The sequence below is a fragment of the Esox lucius genome, chromosome 25 (genome assembly GCF_011004845.1).
Source record: "Esox lucius isolate fEsoLuc1 chromosome 25, fEsoLuc1.pri, whole genome shotgun sequence".
In the NCBI taxonomy this organism is placed as follows: domain Eukaryota; kingdom Metazoa; phylum Chordata; class Actinopteri; order Esociformes; family Esocidae; genus Esox; species Esox lucius.
Window position 1 is genome coordinate 15377514 of NC_047593.1, and position 24537 is coordinate 15402050.

At 47.3% G+C, this 24537-nt stretch overlaps 1 protein-coding gene across 8 annotated transcripts in view; it reads right to left on the bottom strand.

Moving 5' to 3' along the window:
• Positions 1–24537, bottom strand: part of lrba (LPS responsive beige-like anchor protein) — a 218787-nt gene that overhangs the window by 155853 nt on the left and 38397 nt on the right. For all 8 annotated transcript variants that reach the window (XM_034291054.1, XM_034291050.1, XM_034291052.1 and 5 more), the window contains exons 11-25: positions 22452–22585; positions 21750–21858; positions 20738–20890; positions 20239–20407; positions 19823–19902; positions 19607–19669; positions 18755–18852; positions 17351–17443; positions 16176–16284; positions 15596–15677; positions 12261–12384; positions 11136–11328; positions 1012–2526; positions 435–622; positions 123–276 (exon numbers count right to left, since the gene is read on the bottom strand). In XM_034291054.1, the coding sequence (XP_034146945.1) occupies positions 123–276; positions 435–622; positions 1012–2526; positions 11136–11328; positions 12261–12384; positions 15596–15677; positions 16176–16284; positions 17351–17443; positions 18755–18852; positions 19607–19669; positions 19823–19902; positions 20239–20407; positions 20738–20890; positions 21750–21858; positions 22452–22585 (3264 nt within the window). The remainder of the gene's footprint in view (positions 1–122; positions 277–434; positions 623–1011; positions 2527–11135; positions 11329–12260; positions 12385–15595; positions 15678–16175; positions 16285–17350; positions 17444–18754; positions 18853–19606; positions 19670–19822; positions 19903–20238; positions 20408–20737; positions 20891–21749; positions 21859–22451; positions 22586–24537) is intronic.

A 24537-nucleotide genomic window follows, 5' to 3' on the forward strand; every position in this document is an offset into this window, starting at 1 on the left:
ACAAACATGCACGCATGTACACACGTGGACACTCCGCACATAAATGGACACCGACAGGCAGGGGGCGGCAGACAGGGGGAGGCAGACAGGGGGAGGCAGACAGGGGGAGGCAGGTCTCTCACAGTGGAGGACGTGGCGGCAGACAGCAGCGGCAGGATCCCTCCACAGGCCATGATGAGGTTGTCCACCACCTGAGAGACCAGGTGCACCGTGTTGTGGACAAACACCACGTTCTCACTGCTGTTCACAAAGTCCAACACCGTCTTGGTGGAGTGACTGCCAGGGGGAGGGAGAGAGAAACGTTACACGCCTCAGGAAAACAGTGTCTTTCTTTACCTAACCGACGCATACAAGGTCATAAAAAGTTCATTTCGATGAATCGTTAGCCCGTCGTGTATATTGTCTGAAGTACAGGACCACCCCCCCGGGCTGACCTCCGCCACATCTGCACGTCGGTCTCGATGGAGAAGAGCAGGTCGGTGAGCAGACGCTGATGCATGTGGGACCAGCGGAACTCAGGGATACGGAACATGGTGGACCGGGCCGAAGAGGAGGAGGAGCCACCTTCTCTGGACGGGCCCCCTGAGGCCCCCACCGCAGCTGGCTGGCCCTGGAGAGTCTCCTACATCAGAAACACCCAAGCAGGAGTAATGTTACCACTGTCCAGGCATTCAGTGTAAAATGCATCAATATTAGCACGATTAGCATTAGCACTGTCCTGGCATTCAATGTAAAATGCATCTATATTAGCACGATTAGCGTTAGCACTGTCCTGGCATTCAATGTAAAATGCATCAATATTAGCATTAGCCATATAGGCAGCCCCACGCCATAGAGCGGGTACACATTATCAACACAAACAACACCAACCACTTATTTTTTTTGGGTGTTTTGCTGATATTGTGGTTTTTTGTGAAATGTGTGATTGTGAACAGGGGGTTTCAGGTCTAGTTAAAAGAACAATGAATGGGCCGAAGCACAAAGATCAGATTAATGTTTGTGATGACATACAGGTGCAGAAGCCTCCTTCAGCTCTAGTTTCTCTGTGTCTGAGGCCACACTGGACACATCCAGCCTGGCGATGTGGATCTCTTTGGTCTTGACGGCAGCGCTGGGGCTCTCGGTTGCACCATCTTTACTCTCCTGCAAAGCAGTGGCTGTCTTTGGAGAGGTATCAGTGCTGGTGCCGAGGACACCAGTGGCACCAGAGGGTGGCGGGACGATCTCGCTGCTGGGAACCTCTGGGGGGTTGGTTGAGGCCCCTAATGCTGCCGTTGCGGCCTCCTGAGCTGCAGGGGGCGACGCTCTGGTCTCTGAAGGCTGAGGCTGCTGGGCTGGATCTGAGCTGACAATGTCAGTGCCTGGCTGATTTAGGTCAATCTCCTCCATCTGGGCAGGTTCTGCCTCACTTTCCTTGGGGGGTGAAGCAGGTGGTGCCTCTTGACTCTCCGGAGATTCTACAGCTGGCTCAACTTTGGCAATTTCCGCTTCCGTCACTTCCTTCGATTTCGTCTCCGCCTTGACCTCGTCTGCTTTAATCCCTTCCTTCTCCTTAATTCCGACATTCCCTGTCTTCACCTGGTCCTGCCGTTCTTCCTCCTCTTCATCCTCCCCGCAAGCGGCAGAGACAAAGGACGAGGACTCCAAGCTGTCGTCAGTAGAGCTGTGGTGTACCTGGTCCATAATTGAAGACCCCCCCGGGACCCCGGACACGACCAGATCATCCTTTTGGCCAGCCAATGATTCAGCAGACACCTGCTTATCCGTTACATTCACTGGTTCTGGTTCGTTCAGGGAATCCTCAGACATAAGTACTTTGTCGACTTCATCGTTGTCGTTGTCGGAGTCTTTCTTGTGATCCGTTCGAAGTTTAGTTTTTTCTACAAACTCTTTTTTAGCATCGTGGATTGTTTGTTTGACATCGTCAGTGTTCTGTTCACCTGCCTTCGCGTCCTCAGTTCCTGGCTTTGTCACTTCATCTGTTCCAGCTGTGCTGGCGGCCGCAGACTTCAGTCCGTCTGCGCAGTCGCCCTTGTCTGCAGAGGTCTTAGATGAGGCTTCCCTCTCAATGGTCTCAACGCAAACTTCATACCCTGTGGGTTTAACTGCGGTCTTCTGAGTAGTATCGTCAACTCCATCATCAGCAACTTTTCTCTGCTCCTCCGCTATCTGATCCAGCTGCAGTTCTTCCTTCTCCCCCTCTTCGGCCTTGGCAAGTATGTCGGACAAGGTTATGGGTTCTTCGTCCCTCTGACTTTCATCCCGGTCACCCTCTGGTGGGCTGGCAGACGGGGCGGAGGATGTGGAGACAACAGAAGGAGGAGAAGTGCTGGGGGATTCCTGGCTCTGGGGAGCCACATCTGGGTCTACAGTGAGCTCTATGACAGTGGAGGGGGCCGTCTCCTCCCCCTGATCGGCCCTGGCCCCGGAGATGGTACGAACCCTGGTCAAATCACCCTCAGAGCCCTGACTCTGGTACTGGCGGAACATATGAGACAGGCTCTCCTTGTGCTGCTCAAAGGTCACCTGCAAGCAGATAGAACACATGAACCAACATGTTAGTTTTTTAATCGCGGGGCCACGACTACCTAGCTAATTCTCATCTGTGTTCACTAAGCAGCAGTGGCATGTCCCAAACCTGTTCCTTTCACCACCCGAAAAGACAGGGACAGAGTGGGAGTCTATTGAAAACAATGGTCTGCGGTGGCATTTGTGGAGAAATCCCGTCGCCTGTACATGTCAGTGGTCACGGATCAGTTAGCAGATACCGTACAGCAAGTTAACATCGGCTGGGTGTCCGTCTGGATTCGGCCAACGGCGCCTCTCCCACATCGAGGAGGTGCAATAATCAAATGGACTTGGAGGAAAAATGTGACGACCGGTCGGATAGGGAGGAAAGGAGACGCGAGGGAGGGAGGCAGACAGAGAGGTAGACAACAGTAAGGGAATGCACAACACTGATTATGTGTAATGAATTAGGCGTTATTGTTCTAAATTAGCTGCCTACAAGCCTGGTCATTAATCTTCTGGTGGCTGGTTTGCTGTGATTGTTAATCCATAGCTGCTTTCTCAGAGTAGAAGAGTAAAGAGGCCTTTATAAATGCACCGATGCAGAATGGCCTGGGCTAGAAATCAGTCTAGGGAGTTGGCCTACTCCTCTCCCCATTAGTCTTTGCTTAAATTGACATTTTGTGTTGTTTTTTTCCACCAATTCAAAGAGTGTCACACCACCACGTTCAAAGCGGAGCAAGAATTGCCCTCTGGAATCTACACCGGAGAGCGGTTAGTCGGTCCCGGGAATAACGTCACGGCGCAAAGACAGCACGTGTACATTAAGATGATGCATGTCGGCCTTAAATGGGTTTCTATAAAGATTGAGTTACCATTAGAATGGGAGAACTGTACGGCTGCGGTCTGAGCGCCCTCGTTAGGGTGGAGCTCTGAAAAAGTACCCCGGGAGAGGCAGTGCTGGGTGGCCCGGGCATCAGGAAACTAAATCTCACATAATTCAATTCCGCTCCACATTTTGGTCCTGATTAACGGGCACGGGGACATTTCCATGGCAACGTAGGAAAACGGTGAAGGGGTACTCGAACCGGACAGATGGCATCGTTATTTGCCGGACGCGCTGTCCGTGGCCAAATCACACAGCGGTGCAAATCGACCATACAAATTGCATTACGAACCAAAAAGAAATCACACAAGTTGAGAGGAACCGAGTATCCCGTTTCAATGCCCCAGAAACCCAAAAACCAGGAAGCACGCTACATTCCAATCCAGACGTCCAGTGTCAACTCTGTATGATGCAAAGCAAACATCACAGCAGAACACAATCTGGACGGATCCCAGGCTTTGTCTATAGTCCATCTAACGGCTGTTCAGACCGGGCCCCAGACCACAACCTGTGTGGCGTTGGGTCGGTTGGCTCGGTGCCGGCCTGCAGATACCCCCTAAACTCGGCCGGGACCTGGGAGTCCCACTTAGATCCTCAGATAGGGAGCGACCGCAAAACAAAGGGGAAATGGGGAACGCTGTAATCCGATTAGCTAAATGCAATTCCTCCCTCCTCCCCAAATCAAGGTTGTCTGCCTCCGACTGGCCCGCCGCAGAGTTGGGCCGGACGGGACACCGGTAGTACCTCACCGCCTCTCCCTTTACTCCCCCCTCACTCCCTCCCTCCGCCTCGCTCACGTGTAGCAGAGCCCCTGCCTATGGGAACCGCCCGAATGGGAGTGCACCCAGCTACGCTCTTCGGGCTCACCCAAACTCAAAGCGGGGCTCCCAAGAGACGGGAGGGGAGGACCATATACAGTCACAGGTTAGCGTGGCAGCACTCAAGTCCCGATTTCATGAGTCGTGATTCGCCCGCTGGAGACTAAGACGTTCCTTCTCAACACCACGTAGGCATGGACTCCTATTCACGTGCACGGCGGCCGGCTTGCAGTTCGGCGGTTTAGGCCACAAGAAGGAGAATGGAAGAGTGGCGGACCAGGGTGATCAGAGAGAGTTCGTAGCAGTGAGTGGTTCAATGTCGCTCCCAGCCTACTGTTGAGCTGCACAGGACTGCAGGCTGGCGGAGCATGCCTCTCGCTTCCCGTAGCTAACCAACTAACTTGCATGATCAAATAAGAAATATAGTTAAAAGCAGCTCTACAAAATTAACATGAACAGCACTGAGTTTACTAGTAAAAGAACAATCTAACTATGTTGGCCTCTCCCAACATAAAAAGCAGGCAGGCTATACAAGGAGGTCTAGCCTGGAGCTGCAAAACTACATCACAGCAAATTACAATGTCTAATTGAAATAATAGGGTTCTACAGAGTTATATATATTTGTGAAAAATTCTGGGAGGTTTTCAATTTTAGTCAATTATCTGTGTGAGCTGACAGTTAGCACATATACTATATCTTACATTCCAATTGGACAACCACAAACAGCATGTAGATTTGTCAGTTAACCTAGAAGATATGTTGTGTGCACGTGTCTGTGTGGATCAATCCACGCATGAAGACATTATCTTAAGCTCTGGTCAATGGTGCCCCTTGTCCAGTGCATCCCTCTTCTTTGTGGAGTCGTCAATGTGTCTGTCTCAGCTAGAAGGCTGAATGAGAGAGGGGGGGCTGTAGTGAGCGCAGAGAGAGGGGGGGCTGTAGTGAGCGCAGAGCCAGAGGGATAGAGGCTATCGCTCAACATGTTGCGTCTTAATATTGAGTCTTTGTGCTTCGGATCCATGCTGCCTTTTGCCGATCGTTAGGGCTCATGCTGATGGACAACAACAGTGCCTTCTGGAAGAGGCCTTTTCAAACACACCGTTACAGTGGTCAGATTGAGTCGTGCATTGACACGGGGCCAGACATTTTCTCCATTCCCTGCCCTAAACATTTTTTTTATGCACAAAGATTTAAAATCTGCTAAACAGTTTTCTCAAATTAAATGCAGCAAAGAAATTCATGAAGTGCTTCAAGAGTAATTTTCTGTATTCAGTTTTGTTTGGTTGAGGTAACAGAAAACATGTGCACTAACAGAACACAGTTGATCTCCGTCCAGTACATTCATTTTCTACTTTCCTGTCCATTTTATGTGTGTTTTGTTTTTGGTTTCATAGGTACAAAACGGTTTGTGCATGCATGCCTCCATTCACGTTTCAAATGTCTCTGCATTCGTTTTAACCTGCTGCGGTGGTTCAGTAGGCAATGTTTAGTGAAATTTCTCCCTCCAGAGGATGTGTCCTTAACAAGCTGTATCACATCTGATGGGAGATAATTCAGTAACGAAACAGGTATACAATTGCGCGGTGAAGAAAGATTTTTGTTTTGGCTCAAAATAATACACTGACAAGCAGTCCATTTGGAAATGGCTTCCATTGTTGTTTCATCCTTACCACCCACTCCACAACCCCCGTTCATGCCAGATCTGGTCATTTTAAAAGCCTTATGGATGATGATGTCATCATTTACACAAGTTGGATGCTACTGGGAAGCTGATTGTTGGTGTCCTTCATGTAATGCTTTGGAATTATACCTCAAGGCCAAATGATTTGCAGGAAGAGCTGGGACAGAGGCACCTTGAAGGTGTGTGTGAGTATGACTGTGGGTTTGAGTGTGTGTGTGTGTGTGTTACTGTGCGTGTGTGCGCACAGTGTCAGCGGGCCCACCTGCAGAAACAGCTGTCTATTCTGCTCACATCACTGAACCAGACAGACACAGACAGACATGTACGCAGGCAGACATGTACGCAGGCAGACATGTACGAACACCCACGCGCACTCAGACAGACGCGCACGCAGACAGACGCGCACGCAGACAGACGCGCACGCAGACAGACACGCACGCAGACAGACACGCACGCACGCACGCAGACACGCACGCACGCAGACACGCACGCACGCAGACACGCACGCACGCACACACGCAGACACGCACGCAGACACGCACGCACGCACACAGACACGCACGCACGCAGACACGCACGCAGACACGCACGCAGACACGCAGACACGCACGCAGACAGACAGACAGACAGACAGGCACGCACGCAGACAGACAGACAGACAGACAGACAGACAGGCACGCACGCACGCACGCACGCAGACAGACAGACAGACAGACAGGCACGCAGACAGACACGCACGCACGCAGACAGACACGCACGCAGACAGACAGACAGACAGACAGACAGACAGACAGACAGACACGCACGCAGACAGACAGACAGACACGCACGCAGACAGACACGCACGCACGCAGACAGACAGGCACGCACGCAGACAGACACGCACGCACGCAGACAGGCAGACAGACACGCACGCACGCAGACAGACACGCACGCACGCAGACAGACACGCACGCAGACAGACAGACACAGTGTGCATTCATAACTACGTCACGTGTATGGGCCCCACTCAAACAACGGACCCCGTGCATACCGGAGCGCGTGTTCACACACAGGCGGACACACCCCATCCCAACAGGCCAATCACATCGCATTATGCCAGGTGACAAGGGCCTGCAGCAGGCTAAATCCAGGAAGAGCTGGGAGCCCTCTGAACAGTTGGCATGGAGACCGGGTCACCACTGCTTTAGCTCAGTCTGGGCTGGCTGTGGAAAGCTGGAAGCAATCATTAGCAAAGCTCCTGACTCTCTTCCGACTCCCTCTCTCTCTCTCTCTCTCCCTCGCTCTCTCTCTCTCTCTCCCCCTCTCTCTCTCTCTCTCTCCCCCTCTCTCTCTCTCTCTCTCCCCCTCTCTCTCTGTGTTAAACATAGAACAAGTTCTTAACCCACTAGTCTGAATAGTGACGCAGGATCAAAACGCTGACTGTTTGGCTACTGAAATGGGCTGGTTGGTTCCCTGTGAATGTTTCCATGCCGTCAGCCTGTGCGGCGTTCTCCACTAGCGAGCATCAAGATTATGTAAAGCAGGTAGTAAACAGGAAGTACCGCAAAGGCTCAATTTAATTCCTCCCTAACGACCGACTGAGTGTTAACCGATTCGGCAATGTAGGAGCAAATCACACGTCAAACAAATATGAAGACAAGATGTTTTTTGGGGGGTTTTTTTTCGGGAAGTGGAGCAACAAATTCACACAGCTCATAGAGATACACACCAGAGGCAGAGGCGGGGTTTTGATCTAGTCTGGAATTGTTCATGATGTGTTAGCAGTAGCAAGTCGAACATCACCGTGCAACATACACATGAACAGATGCATGGCTGGGGTGTGCGTACAGTACGTGCATTTCCCAGCATCCTCCCGGTGGGCTGGTTAAACCGACGAGGCCTTGTTTCTCTGATTGTTGAGGTGCAGCTAAGGATGAATATTCAATGTGCTTCTGAATAGGGCTTCTAGGATCCAGGAGGGGAAAATGTGCGTGTGTGTGTGTGTGTGTGTGTGTGTGTGTGTGTGTGTGCGCGCACCATAGGGAGAGAGCGGTAGACATACACACACACCTCTTCATGCAGCTGTGGGAGGAGAGAGTAGCAGTGACAAACAGCTCTTGTGCTACGGAGTTGGCAGGAAATCTATCAAACCGGACAATAAAATTGCAATTGAATTTCTTTTGATTTTTTTTTTTTTTACAGCAAATGCATGTATCTTGATGGCTAGCCTCGCCACCGATGTGTCTGCGTGTGCGTGTGTGTGTCTGTCTACGTGTGTGTATGTGTCTGCGTGTGTGTGTGTGTGTGTGTGCATGTGTCTGCGTGTGTGTGTGTGTGTGTGTGTGTCTGTCTGTCTACGTGTGTGTATGTATGTGTGTCTACGTGTATGTGTGTGTGTGTGTGTGTCTACGTGTATGTGTGTGTGTCTACGTGTATGTGTGTGTGTGTGTGTCTACGTGTATGTGTGTGTGTCTACGTGTATGTGTGTGTGTGTGTGTGTGTGTGTGTGTGTGTGTATGTGTCTGTGTGTGTGTGTGTCTAGATCTCTAGTGCAGCACATGCGGGTACAAGAATTCAAGTCCTTAGATGAACAGCGAAGTAAGAAAGACAATCGCTACTAAGGATATTTTCGCCAGTCCTCACTTTAAAAAAAAGTTTTTAAAAATGTCTTAGTGCTTCAATTTTGAGTCAGGGATTTTGCAGTTACCTTAGGGGTTTACGTTTAGCTTTAGGTTACAGGAAAATACAATAATATATGTGAATTAGAGTACCGTGTATGTATGAAGGTGTATGTATGTATGTATGTAGGTGTATGTATGTATGTAGGTGTATGTATGTATGTATGTATGTGTGTGTGTGTGTGTGTTCGTTCATTTCCCCACACAGACAGTCCTTATTAGGACACAACAATAAAATAAAATAATCTGGTTCAGGGGTTATGTTTAGCCACAAACATCCAATTAAGGCGTGCGTAAGAAACAGAGGTAACTTCTAGGTTCAAGCATTAAGGGTTTGGAGTCAGGCATTGTGGCTATGTTTAGGCATCAAAAGTTAAATTGAGGATAAGGTTAGGATTAGTTTTAAGGTTCCAAAACATAAATTCTTTGTTTTCTGGTCCTGATAAGGATATAATTAATAAGGATCTGCGTGCACGTGTGCATGTGCGCGTGCGCGTGCGCGTGTGTGGGGTACTGTTTTTAGATTAGCACTGGGCACCGTAAACAGAGCCAAGAAACTGCAGCATTAATCTTGTGCAATTATAGTAAAGGGCAATTACAGGCTGTCCTGTACGGAGAGGAATGATCAATTCTTTTTAACAGTTAACAGTGGGCACGCACACACGCACGCACGCACACACGCACGCACACTGGAATGGCAGTGAAGTAAAGTGAATCTACGGCACAGTGTGAATGGGGGTATTTCAAACAAAAACAACACGCTCCGGGCAACACAGAACCAGAAACACATTGGATGTTATTTCCAAAGAGACGCTCATTTCTGGGTTGGTTCAGGGCTGCACGGGATGGGCCGACACTGGAGAACAGTGTTACATTCAACACTTGGCCTCATACATCCTCACGCCTTGTTAACGTAATTTAGGATGCAAAAATTTTATATAATGCATCATTATAATGCAGAAATATAACCGATCCATTAACTATATTATTCTTTAATATACGGTGTATCAATAAAACTGTACTTTAATGTACAATGTATCTAATGACTAAACTGTTCTTTCAAATACAATGATTTAAACTAATATTTCAAAGAAAAGCATCCAACAACGATTATTTAATAGAAAGTTTATCAAGGAACATTTATGAAGAATCCTTGTGTGATGTCCTTAAATATAACTACATAAGATGTGTATACACAGTTAATATTCTATGGTGTAGAAAACAGTATTCTTGATTTGAAATGTAATGCTGCCTAAAACTTATTATTGTTAAAGCAGGTATAAATAGCTTCAGCACAAAATAACAGGAAATTACTGCAGAAGTACTGTCACAATACGCCACTTTAAAGATATAAATTCTGTTAAGCATTCTAGCCAACATTGGCACTGATGTCATCTCATTTCAAAAATAATTTATACATACTTTATTGTTCCTCCGCGTTTCTCAGCACTGTCCATGAAACGGACATGAGAGACATCATTCAGACATTTGTTTCGCCTACACACATCAACAGGGTCTAGATAAGCTGTACATGGTGAGGTCGAGAGCTTTTTGACTAGCAAATACCTGTGCTAACAGCCGTCCAATTCTGGTTTCTGAGAGACATATAGAGCCAAATGGTGTAACTGTGCCCCCTAGTGGTAATGATCAGTCGCGGCAGCAGCCCAGCAAAGAATACATTCACCATAACGCAATAGCCTGGTTTTCCCTGCTTCAACGTCCAATCTGAGAAACTACGGAAAGCTCGCACGACCGCAATCTGGCGCAGACCGAGTTACTCCACTGCCTTGGAACTGAGCACGGTAATGCAATATCTACACTGCATTTTGAGCCTCTTCAAAATAGAGTTTCTGAAGTAACACTGCCGGCAGGTTATTTTAGTCGGGGGAGGGCGGGGAGGGGGGGCTGCTGGAAGGGATGGATGAAGAGAAACAACTGATTCTAATCAGCCTCATGCTGCAGTTTCTACATAATCAGCCCAAGGTTTCCACCAGGCTGGATCTGATGACCCCGGTTGCTGAGTCAGTCCTCGTCTGTTCAGGCCAGCAAGGACATCTGAACATTTCCTATGGTAGCTTATATGGTGCCTTGTTATTATATCAGGACCAAACCTGGACTATGAAGGCCCCAACTGGTAGGACTGAGACAGGAGTTGGATCTTGGACCCGAGTGCCCTCAAGAACATGAGGTTACAGGAAGGACAGAGATGTGAGTCTAACTTCAAATACAAAAAGGGTGGAAAGGCGAGGACAGAGGGAAACAGAAAGATACTCTGTGTGTGTGTGTGTGTGGGGGGGGGGGGGGGGGCGTGTGTGTGTGGGCGTGTGCGCTCACACGCATGGGTGCTTGTGTGAGTTACCGCATACTCACAAAAAAGAGAAGAGAAAGCGCCCCCCCCCCCCCCCAAAAAAATATAAAAAACTAAGAGTACAACAGAAGACAGAGCGCAAGAAAATGGTCCACAGAGTAAGAAAAGCAACAGAAAAACATCCAGAAGCCACCCCAGCCCCCCCCCCCCCCCGCGTGTCTCTGAAAAACCCTGGTTACGGCTGAACGCAGAAGGGGTTAACGAGCGCTCTGACCTTGGAGTGGGTGATGGACAGGGTGTCCACCCACACGCGCCAGCCGCCCCACTCGTACTTGACGGCGTGGTACAGCAGGATGCGGAAGATGGCGTACACCATCTCGGAGATCTTCTGCTCCTCGCTGCTCTTGGGGTTAATGAAGCACAGCGAGAGCATCCACTCCTGCCACACCGAACACTGTAACAGGCTCCTGATTGGTGGAACACACACACACACACACACACACACACACACGATGCACCCAAAACATTTAGAATGGGCTGGAGAGGTTACAAATAAGCAAACAATTATCCAGAGTGTTCCGTGTGAGAACTTTGAGACAACTGCTGATGTAAGGCAGCTCTTTAAGGTACATTTGATTGGTCACTTGATTGGCGGTTAAGCAGTGGTGGTATCCATACTGTATTAAATAGGGTTGGAAAGATAAAAATAAAACATATCGTAGATGCAAAGGGTTGATCTTTAGTTGGCACCAGAAAACTATTTAGCTCCATCGTAAAAGGGCCTGAAATCCAAAAGGTTACAGGCAATGTGGCTTTAGCAATTGAGCAATTGATCAATAGAGCAAACATTTAAAATCTACTGTGAATGGCAGAAACAGGCCTGGTTCTTGAGATTTGAATGGTCTGAGCTAGAGACAAGCGGTTTTCTGCATTTTAAAGGGGCAACCACCAACACTAAGCCATCCTCTGTTTGTTACTTGGACAGAGGCTGTGGCACGGAAAAAGCTAAACAAGCTTGCCCGCGCTAATCGATCTCGCAGGCATAGTAAAATGGCGCAACCGACTTCGCTCGTGACACACGCTTCAAACGATACAACTGTGTTAACAGCATCGGCCCGCTGGACTGAAACAACAACATTGACTTAGCCTTGCTGAGCACCAGACTTTCCTACAAAGTGAAAGAACAATGGGTTGGATGGATGGTGAATTGAGACTGGTGCAGAATCTAAGTGTACGTTGCAGTTTATCATCACTGGTGATCCCAAGTCAAACGTCTGTGTACATTTCACGTCACATTTAGAAGAGATTGTTGGCATGCCTGGAAGAGATTGACCCATGGTCAAACACCTGTGGGTTCCTCCGGGAACATCAGCGAGGGGGGGGGGCCCCAGCTTCTTACCTCCGGTTTTCTTTGCTGTTATTGAACAGTTTGATCATGTCTGACAGGAAGATCCGGCGCACCTCCATGCTCTCAGGAGATGGGGGAGAGTTTTTCAGAAGGGCGGCGATCACCTTCAGGACCTCTGTCAAACAGAGAAACATGTCACGTTAACACGCCGTCACGGAGCCTGACCCGGTTTAGTACACATGGGCGCACCGCTTCCGCGGCGACATTACTGACTGGTTTATAAACCACTGGCTCGGAGCGGAGTCCAATGACGGCTGTCTGGACGATATATAATACAATAAACCAGAGAATCGTCAGATACAACGTGATTAAGTAATACACGGAATCTGAGAATTCACGTAAATACATTGACGGTTTGGACGGTTGAAAAGTGACGTGCTACAATAATACCCTAATATTTATACTCTGCAAAAAACCTTGACTCGCTATGGGGGCTTCAAATGTAAATTCCTCACAGGCAGAAATAAAACAATGTTTGGCTTTTTGGAACGATTGTTTTGAAAGTTGTACACACTTTCCAAGAAACAAATCAACTGCGAGAGGAATGTCGAAAAGGCCGACCGCAGTTTAACAACAAAATCAAAAAATTCATCTCAACATGTGCAAACCATCGTGTCACAAGTCATCTTGATTTTCGACTGTCTGCAGACACCTGAAAAGCTATGTGGTGGGACCAACGACATGCAGAAAAGCAACACAAAATCCATCCAGACATTGATTTATCTGGATTCTATCATCATACTGTAATGGTCTGGTACTGTTTTAGCTGCGTCTGTCTTTCTCTGTGCGTGCGTGCGTGCGTAAGCGTGTGTGTATACACTTGTTTATGTTTGTGCGCCTGCGTGTGTATCCGTATGCGCCAAAGTCACATGCAGGCTTCCTGGAACCCCAGGTTTAGTTAACCTAAAGAGACTGGCTGTTTAGATGAATTATCTAGACAACGTCAGTGCCCATTTAGCTTGAGTAGGCGAAGGGGGGTTTAGGATTTCACTCTGCCGTCTCGGACCATGGCGGTAGCCGATGCGCCCATGCCGACCGACCCGCCCCCCCTCCGGCAGCCCATGGACTTGTGTTGTTTCTGCACGCCTTAGTCACTCAAATTATGACTCGCTGAACCCCTCACTGCCAGAAAATTACCACTGCATGTTACCAGGGAAAGGGACGGATGGGAGTTCGGAGTCCTTTCCCCCCCGTTTGGTCTCTTTCCATTGAGTTAATTTAAGGGAAACAGAACTTCCTTGGTTTGTTTGATTCGCCCTGACGTTACTAAAGACTGCAATCAGCCCCATTTTGAGGCTTCAGAGCAAATTATATCAAGAGAATGGTAACTGCAAAAGAGAAACAAACTTGACTGTACTTTTCTAACTCCCATAGCTTATAATCCCCATAGCTTATAACTCTGGAGCATGGTGTCTTCAGTTCCCACATGACGCTGTGGCTAGGCCTACACTATTTATTTATTGCACTATTCAGTATTCCACCAAATCACTATTTTTCAGAGGCGATCAGTTTGGTCGACAAAAAACTACTTACATACACATAGGCATCCTATTCAAAGGGGGCCTCTATTTTTCAAGAAACAATACCTCAGCTTTAACATTTGATGAGTCGTCTTTGTACCAGATGCTATTGAATACAGGGATTCAATTATTTGCATCGTCATCATTGCATTCGGTTATTATTTATATTTTAAAGCAGCGCATATAAAAATATATGTACAGCCCTGCTTTAGGACACAGGGTTGTACAAATACACTGACAAGACATATGAAGGAAGAATGGGAGAAACTGCCCAAATCCAGGTATGTAAAGGTGGTTGAGGCATACCCAAATTGACTCAACGCTGTCGAGCGCTGCCAAAGACGCTTTCAAAATTCGTCCCTTTTAGGGGGGTTTTCTACCCTGTTGTTGCCTACTGTTTAGGGTTTCAGGCCGGGTGTTTTTTAAAAGCACTTTGCTGCAGATGCAAAAAGGGCTTTATAAAATACACTTGACTGATTGTGCCAAGTCCTGAAGAGGGTCGGAATACGTACGCACTTGAAATATTTCAGCTTTTTAAATTCAATATATTGGGTACAAAAAAAGAATATGTAAAAGTAATTTGTCATTATCGGGTATCGTGTAGATTTACAGCAAAGAATATATAATTTAACCGATTAAAATAGTCTGTAACAAAACAAATGATTACACACATGCTGGATATTAGCTTGACTATTTTTCCCTCCTTTTTTCTAAGCTGAGGAAGGAGATTCTCCAGCATGTGAAAAGGTTTTTACGGCCAGACATGTACATTTGGAGGCAGTAAGTAACGGTCTGAAAATACCAGACCAGGACAGAATGATAAAGAGTACATTAATCAAAGCAGCGGGGTTTGCCATTTCAGCTAGTTACATTGCATCATACAGAAACACAGCATGGCACCTCCCTCTTGTAATGAGGTATGTGTATAGAAATACTACCCGGCAGTAAAGAACAATGTATATTTCTGCTGGTATAAATTTAATGGTGCACTATTATATAAATATTCAAAGGTACATCAACATGCATCAAATGAGAACCTTTTTGCGGAACACAGGGTCATAAATCAAGCATAATTTGCGATGGTTCGAATTGCAAAAAAAAATAATAAAAGGCTGAGCTAAACGGTGAACTATAAATTTTTGAACCTAATGTTTATTAAAAACACCACATATTGCAAAAGTGCATACGCTTTGTGAAAAACTAAAGTTGCCAGCGAGGTATGATTGTTGTATAATTTCCCAGATGGACTAAAGTCCCAGATTTGAAAAATGACTGTTGCCTTTCAAAAAGATGAAAATGAATCATTATTTTTGTGCATTATTGCCATCAGGACTGATGTTGATTTCATTAGCTATTCAACATGTAATCTTTTTTCAGTTCACAAAGTTCTTGTGTGAATATCAAAGGAATAGCATAGCAATAAAACAATGTGTGTTTTATTAAAAAATACATTCTCCAACTATCGTTTTGTTGATTATCCAGATACATTTTTAAATAGCTACAATTTACTCCACCTTTATCGTTCCATTTTCTTTATAAAAACTGTTGACTTGCCGATTGATAAATTGGCTTTTTTGGATAATTTTGACTTTTAAAGTGCAAAACAACTGCTTTCCAGCTACACTGAGGCTGAGTAGTTTAGGTTTGTGGCCAACAATTTATGCTCCACATTTGACCAGTATATAACAGGGGCACAGAAAGCCAGGGAGGAGAGGCTCCTGGTCGCCAAGCAGCCAGTAGCAGGTAAACGTGATTTAGTGGAGGGGCGCGGGGGGGGGCGCCGTGCCGAACCGAGAGGTGACTTACGTGGGTTGAGAATCTTGACAGTGGAGTCGGGGTCCGGATGTTGTTTATGAATCACTTGAGTGCAGATCTGCTCAGTCAGGATCTACGCAGAACAAAAGAAAGAAGGAAGCAGAGAAACGGAGAAAGGAATACTTAAGTATCTGTACGTATCAGATTAGAGACTTAACGGGAACCAGTAGTATTGTACAGTATTTCTCATAGAAACGCCATCGCAGAAGCACATTAAATTACCCACACACCCCAGGAGCAACCTGAAAATCACACACATACCCTTTGTTCACCAATGCCCATTATCAGGATCAGATTTAATTGGTGCTTGATTCCCCGCTCAGGACACACTAGTGTCAGTTACCTTAGATGACCAATGAAGTGCCTGGCATGCTATCATATTATAAATACGTAATCTCAAGGTTTCCCGAGTTAATATAATTAAAGGGGTTAAAAAGAAAGCAAAATATCTTTGCCGCAGGGGAAACTAAATTGCTATGGCAATGAAAAGAAATTCTAGACTGTCCTACACATACAGTAAAAATAAATGAGTAGGAATGGAGACAAAAAAAAAAACTACAGACTGACTGACCTCGAAGAGCACGTTGTAGGTTGTCATGGTGAACGGGCTCGCGTGGAGCATCAGTCGCTCTGTGAGCAGGGAGAACAGGCCGTGACCCAGCATGACCTCCGACTTCCTCCTGGAACAAGGGTCAAGCGGTCAGGGGGAATCCATTCACATTCAGCATCGTCCCATTTATTACCTCATGCAACCATATTCTCACAGGAACGGCGGTTAACAGGTCAGTTTTGGGTCAAAACAGCATGCACATCCTTTTAGTCGGTTGGATATAAGACACAAGGTGGGACATGTAAAGACTACTGCTGGTGCAAGTCGCCCAGCGCTTCAAAAGACATCCAAGGAAACCCCCCCCCCCCCCCCCCACCCCACGGAGGTCCGACGGGACGTTTCCAGGACAGGCGTCCCTCCGAGACATATCTGTGGTGATAACTGACAGCGTCTTAAGACAGAGGCTCTGTCAAAACGCTGCGACAGAACATTTTGAATAGGTGCAGATCCGCTCGCCCGAGGCTGGGACCGGGCTGGCACCAGAGCGGACGGCACGGCCCGGGGACAGGTGGAGGGCAGATCCACTACCACGCGTCGACGCAAAAACAAAATGGTGGACATGGAAACAGAGCCTTTTCTGTGACCGTGCCTTCAATAACAACCCCAGACAACGATCTTAATAGCGTGCCGAACAAAAAGGAGCCGCACAAGCGGGTAATGTGTTATCAAAACACTTCACTGAAATTAGAGGCAGTTGGCTCTCCGGAGAGAAGGGGAAAGGCCCTTAATAACAGCTATTCATTTTACTACAGTCGCAGACTGAACAAGGATTAGATATCGACCACCTCTTGAAGGAGGCCCTCTCTGTAGAAGCTCACATTCATGATGGGATTTGTCTCTAATTGATAGTAAACTGAGGAAAGACAATTCAGGATGAAAAATAATAATTCAGTCCACGGGTAAATTCCTATATTATAGCATTTATTACATTAGTGCCAAACAGAGTCCTATTTCAATAAAAAAAAAAATAGCTTTCAAAAATAAATATATTTATTTTCCATATATTCCATATATTCTATTTTCCAGTAATTCTTACCCGGAATGCACGGCGAGATAAAAACAGTGTTGTATTGGGAATTCGATCAACTCCTTCACTCAACATAAGTAAAAGTTGGCGAACATATCACAGTACTTACTTAGCAGGCAAGTGCTTGAGAAAGTAGCCCATGACCTTGAGTGCCTGCACTCTGATTCCTTCACTTTTGGAAGCTAGCAGCTTGTATATAACCCTGCAGCGAAAAACAAAGAAAACACACGTCAGCAACACATTTGTCATCATTAAGCTAACACAACAGCACCTCACATTATTAAAGCTGAATTAGAGTATCAGAACCAAACATTAATAGGCTCACAGTTGTTGCAGACGGCATCTGTCAATGCATATGGACAAAGAGCACATTTCAAGAGAGGACAGTGTTTTACATTTTGGCGGTGAAACAGAGATGATCAGAGCTCTTACGAATGGCTAACAGTAAAACCGGCGGGTATCAGAAAACGAGTCAGGCCAAACTCTTCCTTAAATGGTCAGTAAAAAAAAACAAAAAAAAAACAGATCTTTATTTTCTTAAAGCCTTGAGGACTGGGCCTAAATTCAACACACACACGGTCCAATCACTCCCTATGTGGTTGACACTCTACTTGTAGTGAGACAGGGAACGCCAACAGGGAGACCAAATGAGCCAGATAAATCTCCAGTCCTCATCGCTGAGTGCCAATAGTCCAGCAGACGAGGAATCAAATGAAGCCAGTAAAACATTTTTATCGGCCGCGGCGTCATCTGGCTCCATTTTGTTTCTTCATAAAACACAAGGGCCCGTGCAATGGCACCCTATTCTCTTCACAGACTCTGGTCTAAAGTAGTGCACTATAATAAGAAATAGGGGGCATGCCGTGGCACACTAAATGCAGCAGGGTCAAAATCCCGGCAGCCTAAGCCTAGATATTCGTGCATGGCCTGCAGTCCGTAGGTCATCCTTTGCCATGGGAGACGGCAGCAAACCCAGAGAGATGACGTCATGGTTACGGTCATAGAAACAGAATGACTAGAAGGTAACAAGGTCAACGGAGCTCGACCCCTAAAAATGTAAATACACAAAACGATTGCAATGGTAGAAGACACCAAACCTCTGTATTGCAGCCCCAGACAAATCAGCCGACATTCAGGCCACTGCTCTTGTTCTTCCACACTCGATGCTTGAAACAGATGTCGCCCCCAAAATACGTTCACGTCATCCCACCAATCAACTCGAAATCGACTGACTTCTATCACCAACTGCCACATTCTTTCTAGCAACCTACTTATGCTAATGCAAGATAGTGCTTATGGTAATGCAAGATAGTCACACATTGTAAATCTACAACGTACAACAGGTAAACGTCATGCAGCTAAAACCACCCAAAAAAATAATATTATAATAATAAAACTCTCCTCATTACGGGCATTTTAAACGAAATAACTGCGTATTTCACAGAAATCCACATTCCACTCTGCCTACGACAGCCTCATTCTTCTACGCTTCTCGTTACGCTTCTATGGTTACCGTATTCCACTGCGCTGATCAAAGGCCTGGACCATGGAGCCGGGATGCTCGGACATCAACGCCACCAGCAACTGGAGCACATCCATTAGATTGTCGTCCTGCGAAAACAAAGTTGCATTGAATTTAATTAATCAAGGTGGTCAGCATTATTATCCACGCGGTGAACAATGGGTGCGTGTGTGTGTGTGTCGGTTTGCACGACCTGTATCATATGAACCCGACCAAACAAACAGTCCCACACCAGACACACACATGCAGAAACAGCAGACACAAACACAGGCCTCGACCAATGACCATACAAGGGCAATCGTTAATACGGTTTATTTTCCCACTAATTGCAGATTAATCGGCGACGCGAAACATCAAAGGTAAAACCGTCGGCCCCCTTTCATCTCCATTAGTAACAGTCTTTACGGAAACACATCGTTCGTCTTCCATAAGTAAGGAACACTGATGGAATGGACGTCCGCACAACCGCCGCAACAATGGAGACACCTGATGAATGAGCCACGGAGGACCAAAGAGCGCCCGGAGAACTGCCCCCACCACGTTAATTCTGCTTGTTTAAGAGACCCAGTATTTCTCTATGCCTCACTGCAGTGTAAACACGGTGGCTTGTGTGAGGGAGGGCTCGGTGAAATTCTGGCAACGGCGCAACTGGTCTGTTTAGAGCGGAGCGAGGGATCGGGTGTCTGGGACGGAGCGGTTGGCTTAGACTGACACCTAGTGGGGGACGGGTTAAACCACCAAAACGCCGGTTTTGGAGCTGGGCTTTTCAGCATTCATCGGGCGCAGATGCATTTATTCCCTCCGACGGGTTCCCAGGATTGGGTCGAACAAAGGCGTCCTCACCTCGTGCATAGTGAGCAGGTAGTTGAGAATACTCTGTAGTTCGTCTTCCTTCACGCCGTAATCCTGCAAAACACGATGACACAATGCGGAAACATCCAGCGTTTCTTTGGGAGACGTGCAGCAAGTGGAACAGGTGGGTAACACGTGGGTGAAATACTCCCTCAAATGGGACATGCAGTGAGTGTATAATGAAGAGCAAACAAAGCTCGGGCATACCTTCATTATGAGCTGTTTGACAAACAGCAGCAGAAAAGCTCTGAGGGAGTTGATTTCCTTCTGATTGGGTCTCGGGCCATCTATACAAACACACAGAGACACACAGAGACAAAGGATGAATCGCTAGAGAACAAGGCAACAATCCATTTACAAAAGGATGTTATTTAGGGTGCGTGTGTATAATGTCTGTGTGTGTACGTGTGTGTATATGTCTGTGTGTGTGTATAACGTCCGTGTCTGTGTGTGTACGTGTGTGTATAATGTCTGTGTGTGTATAATGTCTGTGTGTGTATATAACGTCCGTGTCTGTGTGTGTATAATGTCTGTGTGTGTACGTGTGTGTATATGTCTGTGTGTGTGTGTGTGTGTGTGTGTGTGTATAACGTCCGTGTCTGTGTGCGCGCGCGCGTGCTAACCGAGGCCCTTGGGTGTGACTCCACTGCGGTCCTGAGGGTTGACCACCCAGTAGTAGTACTTGAGTGTGTGCATGACCTGCAGTACCGTCCCCACCCTGCGGATGGCGTTGTAGATGGTCACCGTGCTGATGAACTCAGTCGACAGGTAGGTGTACAGGGTTAACTGGACCTGGGGGGCGGGGTAGAAACACAAACACAGAGACACACAGAGAGAAAGACCGAAACACAGACAGACACAGCATGAGGGGAGGCAGAAAACAAATCTAATTTCAATAGGGGTCACAGGTGGAAGTGGGTCCTCCAGTCTAGCCCATTCCTGTCCTGCTCATGAGGGGCAGAGGTGTGTGTGTGGGGGGGGGGCGCCCACAGTGCCTACTTATAACGGGCCGCGTGTCGGACGACGTCACCGACATCACAAATTAATACAAGGCACAGAACCTCTCCGTGGTTAAAGGGTCCTGGTGAATAAACGAGCGGCGCCGAGCGCGTCCTATCCCACCTTGGCCGGGGCGTGGATCCAGATGGCCGGGTTGAACAGGATGTGGTCACACAGCTGCTTCAGCAGGAGGACGCCGTTCTGCAGGTTGCTGAGGTAACGGGCGAACGCCAGCACGATTTCCAGCACGGGCCGAGTCACGTGCACTTTGGAAGACTTGAGATGGAGGGAGGGAAAGCAGAGAACAAACACAGAGAGCAGTGAACCAGGTCATCTCTGTCTTAACAAGCCCATAGTTAGCTGTGACAGCAAAACACAACCAACAAGGGAGCGGCCCTGCGTTTCTGCCTGTCCTGCCCGCCCTTCCCGCCCGTCTGCATGCCTACCTGCCCGTCTGCCCGTCCCTGACATGGCTAATCCACAGACCCACCAAGCGATGGAGACGGGGCATCATCACTAGTATTAGAACAGACAAATGTACTAAGTGGGGTATTGGAGGGGCACAGCATTGAGTCTGAAGGACACACACAGAGACATACAGACGGACAGCTCAATATCCATTCCTGACTGATCTAATGGACAGAGTGCCGGGGAAACAGAGACCCAGCCAGGCCATTATCCACCTTTCAATGTCAACATAGAACAGCAATTAGGAGAGGCGAGAGGAGAATTGCATGTGCATGAGTGTGAATGTGGCTTTGGCAGGAGGCAGTGATGTCTCACCTACTCCAGAGTGAAAGTGTGTCTGTAAGGAGAGGTGGTGGGGGATGTGTCTGTAAGGAGAGGTGGTGGGGATGTGTCTGTAAGGAGAGGTGATGGGGATGTGTCTGTAAGGAGAGGTGATGGGGATGTGTCTGTAAGGAGAGGTGATGGGGATGTGTCTGTAAGGAGAGGTGATGGGGATGTGTCTGTAAGGAGAGGTGATGGGGATGTGTCTGTAAGGAGAGGTGGTGGGGATGTGTCTGTAAGGAGAGGTGGTGGGGACATGTCTTTAATGAGAGGTGGTGGGGACGTGTCTGTAATGAGAGGTGGTGGGGATATGTCTTTAATGAGAGGTGGTGGGGATGTGTCTCACCTTCTCCAGTGTGTGACCGATTACTAGAAAGCCCTTGCAGGCCAGAACCTGCTCTTGCATAGCCACAGAGTTCTTCAGCAGCTCCATCACAAAGGACAGCAAAGTGCAACTGGAGAGGAGAGGTGGAGACAAACAGAAAGAGACACAGAGAGAGGGAAAAAAAGAGAGAAATAGAGAGTGAGAAAGAATTAGCTGCATAAGCAGCTGAGTGAGCTTGGCCCCACAGAAGCCACATCTCATCCTACTGCTCGTGTCCAATGGAAAGGTGGGCACCATTGTGCCACTCTGCTAGCTTTGGAATTCACCTACTACATGGAATGACCAGGAGAGGTGAATCCACCACAGGTGAAAACGTGTCCCTAAAGACGCTCCATATGCATCATGTTTGGTGACCTTTCCATAATGCTAAATAATAACAGAGTATCCCAATACTCAGACGCTCCTGGCCCTAACGGTAATGCCTCGGACGGTCCGGGCCCTAACGGTAATGCCTCGGACGGTCCGGGCCCTAACGGTAATGCCTCGGACGGTCCTGGCCCTAACGGTAATGCCTCGGACGGTCCGGGCCCTAACGGTAATGCCTCGGACGGTCCTGGCCCTAACGGTAATGCCTCGGACAGTCCTGGCCCTAAAGGTTAAGCCTCAGACTGTCCTGGCCCTAATAACTGAATGAGGTTGGTAAATGGACCAGCGGGGCCGTACCAGACAGAGGTGTCCAGCTCTTCGCTGGTGTGCTGCAGGTGATCCAGCTGGGCGAACAGAGGGAAGAGGACCTGCACTCCCCCAATGGAATGGATGGCACTCTGAACCGAGTGGGTCACCACCGCCCTCACGTCCTGAAAACAGAAAAACCAGGGTGGCATCAATAGACTAGTCTAGACAGGAGGTAGACTTCAAAATGACACCAGTCATCGGAGAGGCAAGAAGCCAACAATGGGGATTTGAGACGCTGGAAGATTCTCCCACCATCTGCCGTGGCCATGAAACACGCGATGCCTCCGCTGAGCATCAGGGTTGTTTATAGCACGATTCCACCTGTTGCTAACAGGAACTGGGGGGGGCGATTTACCGTGACGACGGCAAGTTAGTCTCCAAGGTGACGCGGCGCAGGTGTCTAGTTGGTGTACCATGACTGAGGTTTGGCTAAATGAGGTCCGTGGAAAGAATCTTTCCCAGGCTGTGAGGTTACTGACTGTTTATATCCTTCAGTTGCAAAGTGAGGGTTACAATGTGCAATACAGAAAAAAAATTTAATGTCCCTGCTTCAATGTCCAGCCCATTTCCTAGAAGTATATGATTTAGTTGAAAATACAACAGCATATTAGCTACCCACAATGCAAACTTCATGGCGATCTCCCTAATTTGTCCGAATAACAGCAACTCCATTTAAACCAGCTATCTCCCACTACAGCACACTTTTTATTCTCATATTCACTTTTTGTTGACCTACTTACAAAAGCTTTAAACAAAATGATGTTTTCAGATCTTATAAAAATATATAAAAGCAAATTTAGATGGCTCAATGATTCTCTACACTACTCAGTGCTTTTCTTGACTGAAAAGATATTGAGTGACCCAGGAAATGACAGAGGGATTTCTCTTGCCCATGTCTACTGAAAATGTTGCGAAACTTAACAATCCCACCATTACTGAAGTCATGTTAAGGACATTGTGAAACTACAATGCGCTGAATCACAACGGTTAACACAAAAATAAACACATTCAAATATGTTGCTAGGATTTGGGATTTACAGGGCCAAATGTAGAAATGTAAGATAGAGGACTCCGGCAAAAAAAGGTAGGAAACCATTGAAGGGGTCATTATTATTGCTCTATACAGGAGTGTGTGTGCTGCCTCAGACAGAGGGGGTCATGCACGGCCTGAACACACCACAAGTCTCAGAAACAGAACTCAATTATTGTGAGACGCTATGAGAGAATTCAAAGTAATTAAATAAAAAGGACAGCTGTGTGTGTGTGTGTGTGTGTGAGTCTTCCTAATGTGCATTTAATCAGGCATGCAGATGGCATTCTGTGATAAAGTTAAAATGCACATTTGGAGAGAAACAAATCTTTGCCATACCTAGAATTCACTGATTTCTCGGTAGAAAATCCATGGTGACAATAACTAACCCATAAAAAAAGCTCCTGCGGAAAATTATTTAAAAACCCAGTTTAAGTGATGAGAAAGTGGCAACGCTTAATCACACACAACAACCTATGCTATTATCCCAAGGTGAGAATACAGGGGGTTTGGGGGCATTCCAAAAGTCATACGGATTTGGGCAGCTACTACAATGACCCACCCGTTGAACGCGCTAAAAAGGAACGATGCCAGTTAATCCGCGACCGCCTACCACCGGACTTATGGAGGGCTGTTCCACTGGCCAGTTAGTCCGACCTCAACAAACCGTAATCTGACTGATTGCAGGCTTGTCTAAAACCGAGGCAGAAAAACCGGTGAGGTGCTTTTGTGTCAGACCACATGGGCAGCCAGGCGGAACGGAGGAGGAGGTGCTTTTGTGTCAGACCACATGGGCAGCCGGGCGGAACGGAGGAGGAGGTGCTTTTGTGTCAGACCACATGGGCAGCCGGGCGGAACGGAGGAGGAGGTGCTTTTGTGTCAGACCACATGGGCAGCCGGGCGGAATGGAGGAGGAGGTGCTTTCAGCACCTGTAAGTGTTTAGATAATTATGACATTTATATGTCTTGAATCCTTTCAGCTCAAATGTAATTTGCGAATTCAGCCTCAAGTAGTTAAAGTGTGTGTGTGTGTGTATTTGCTGT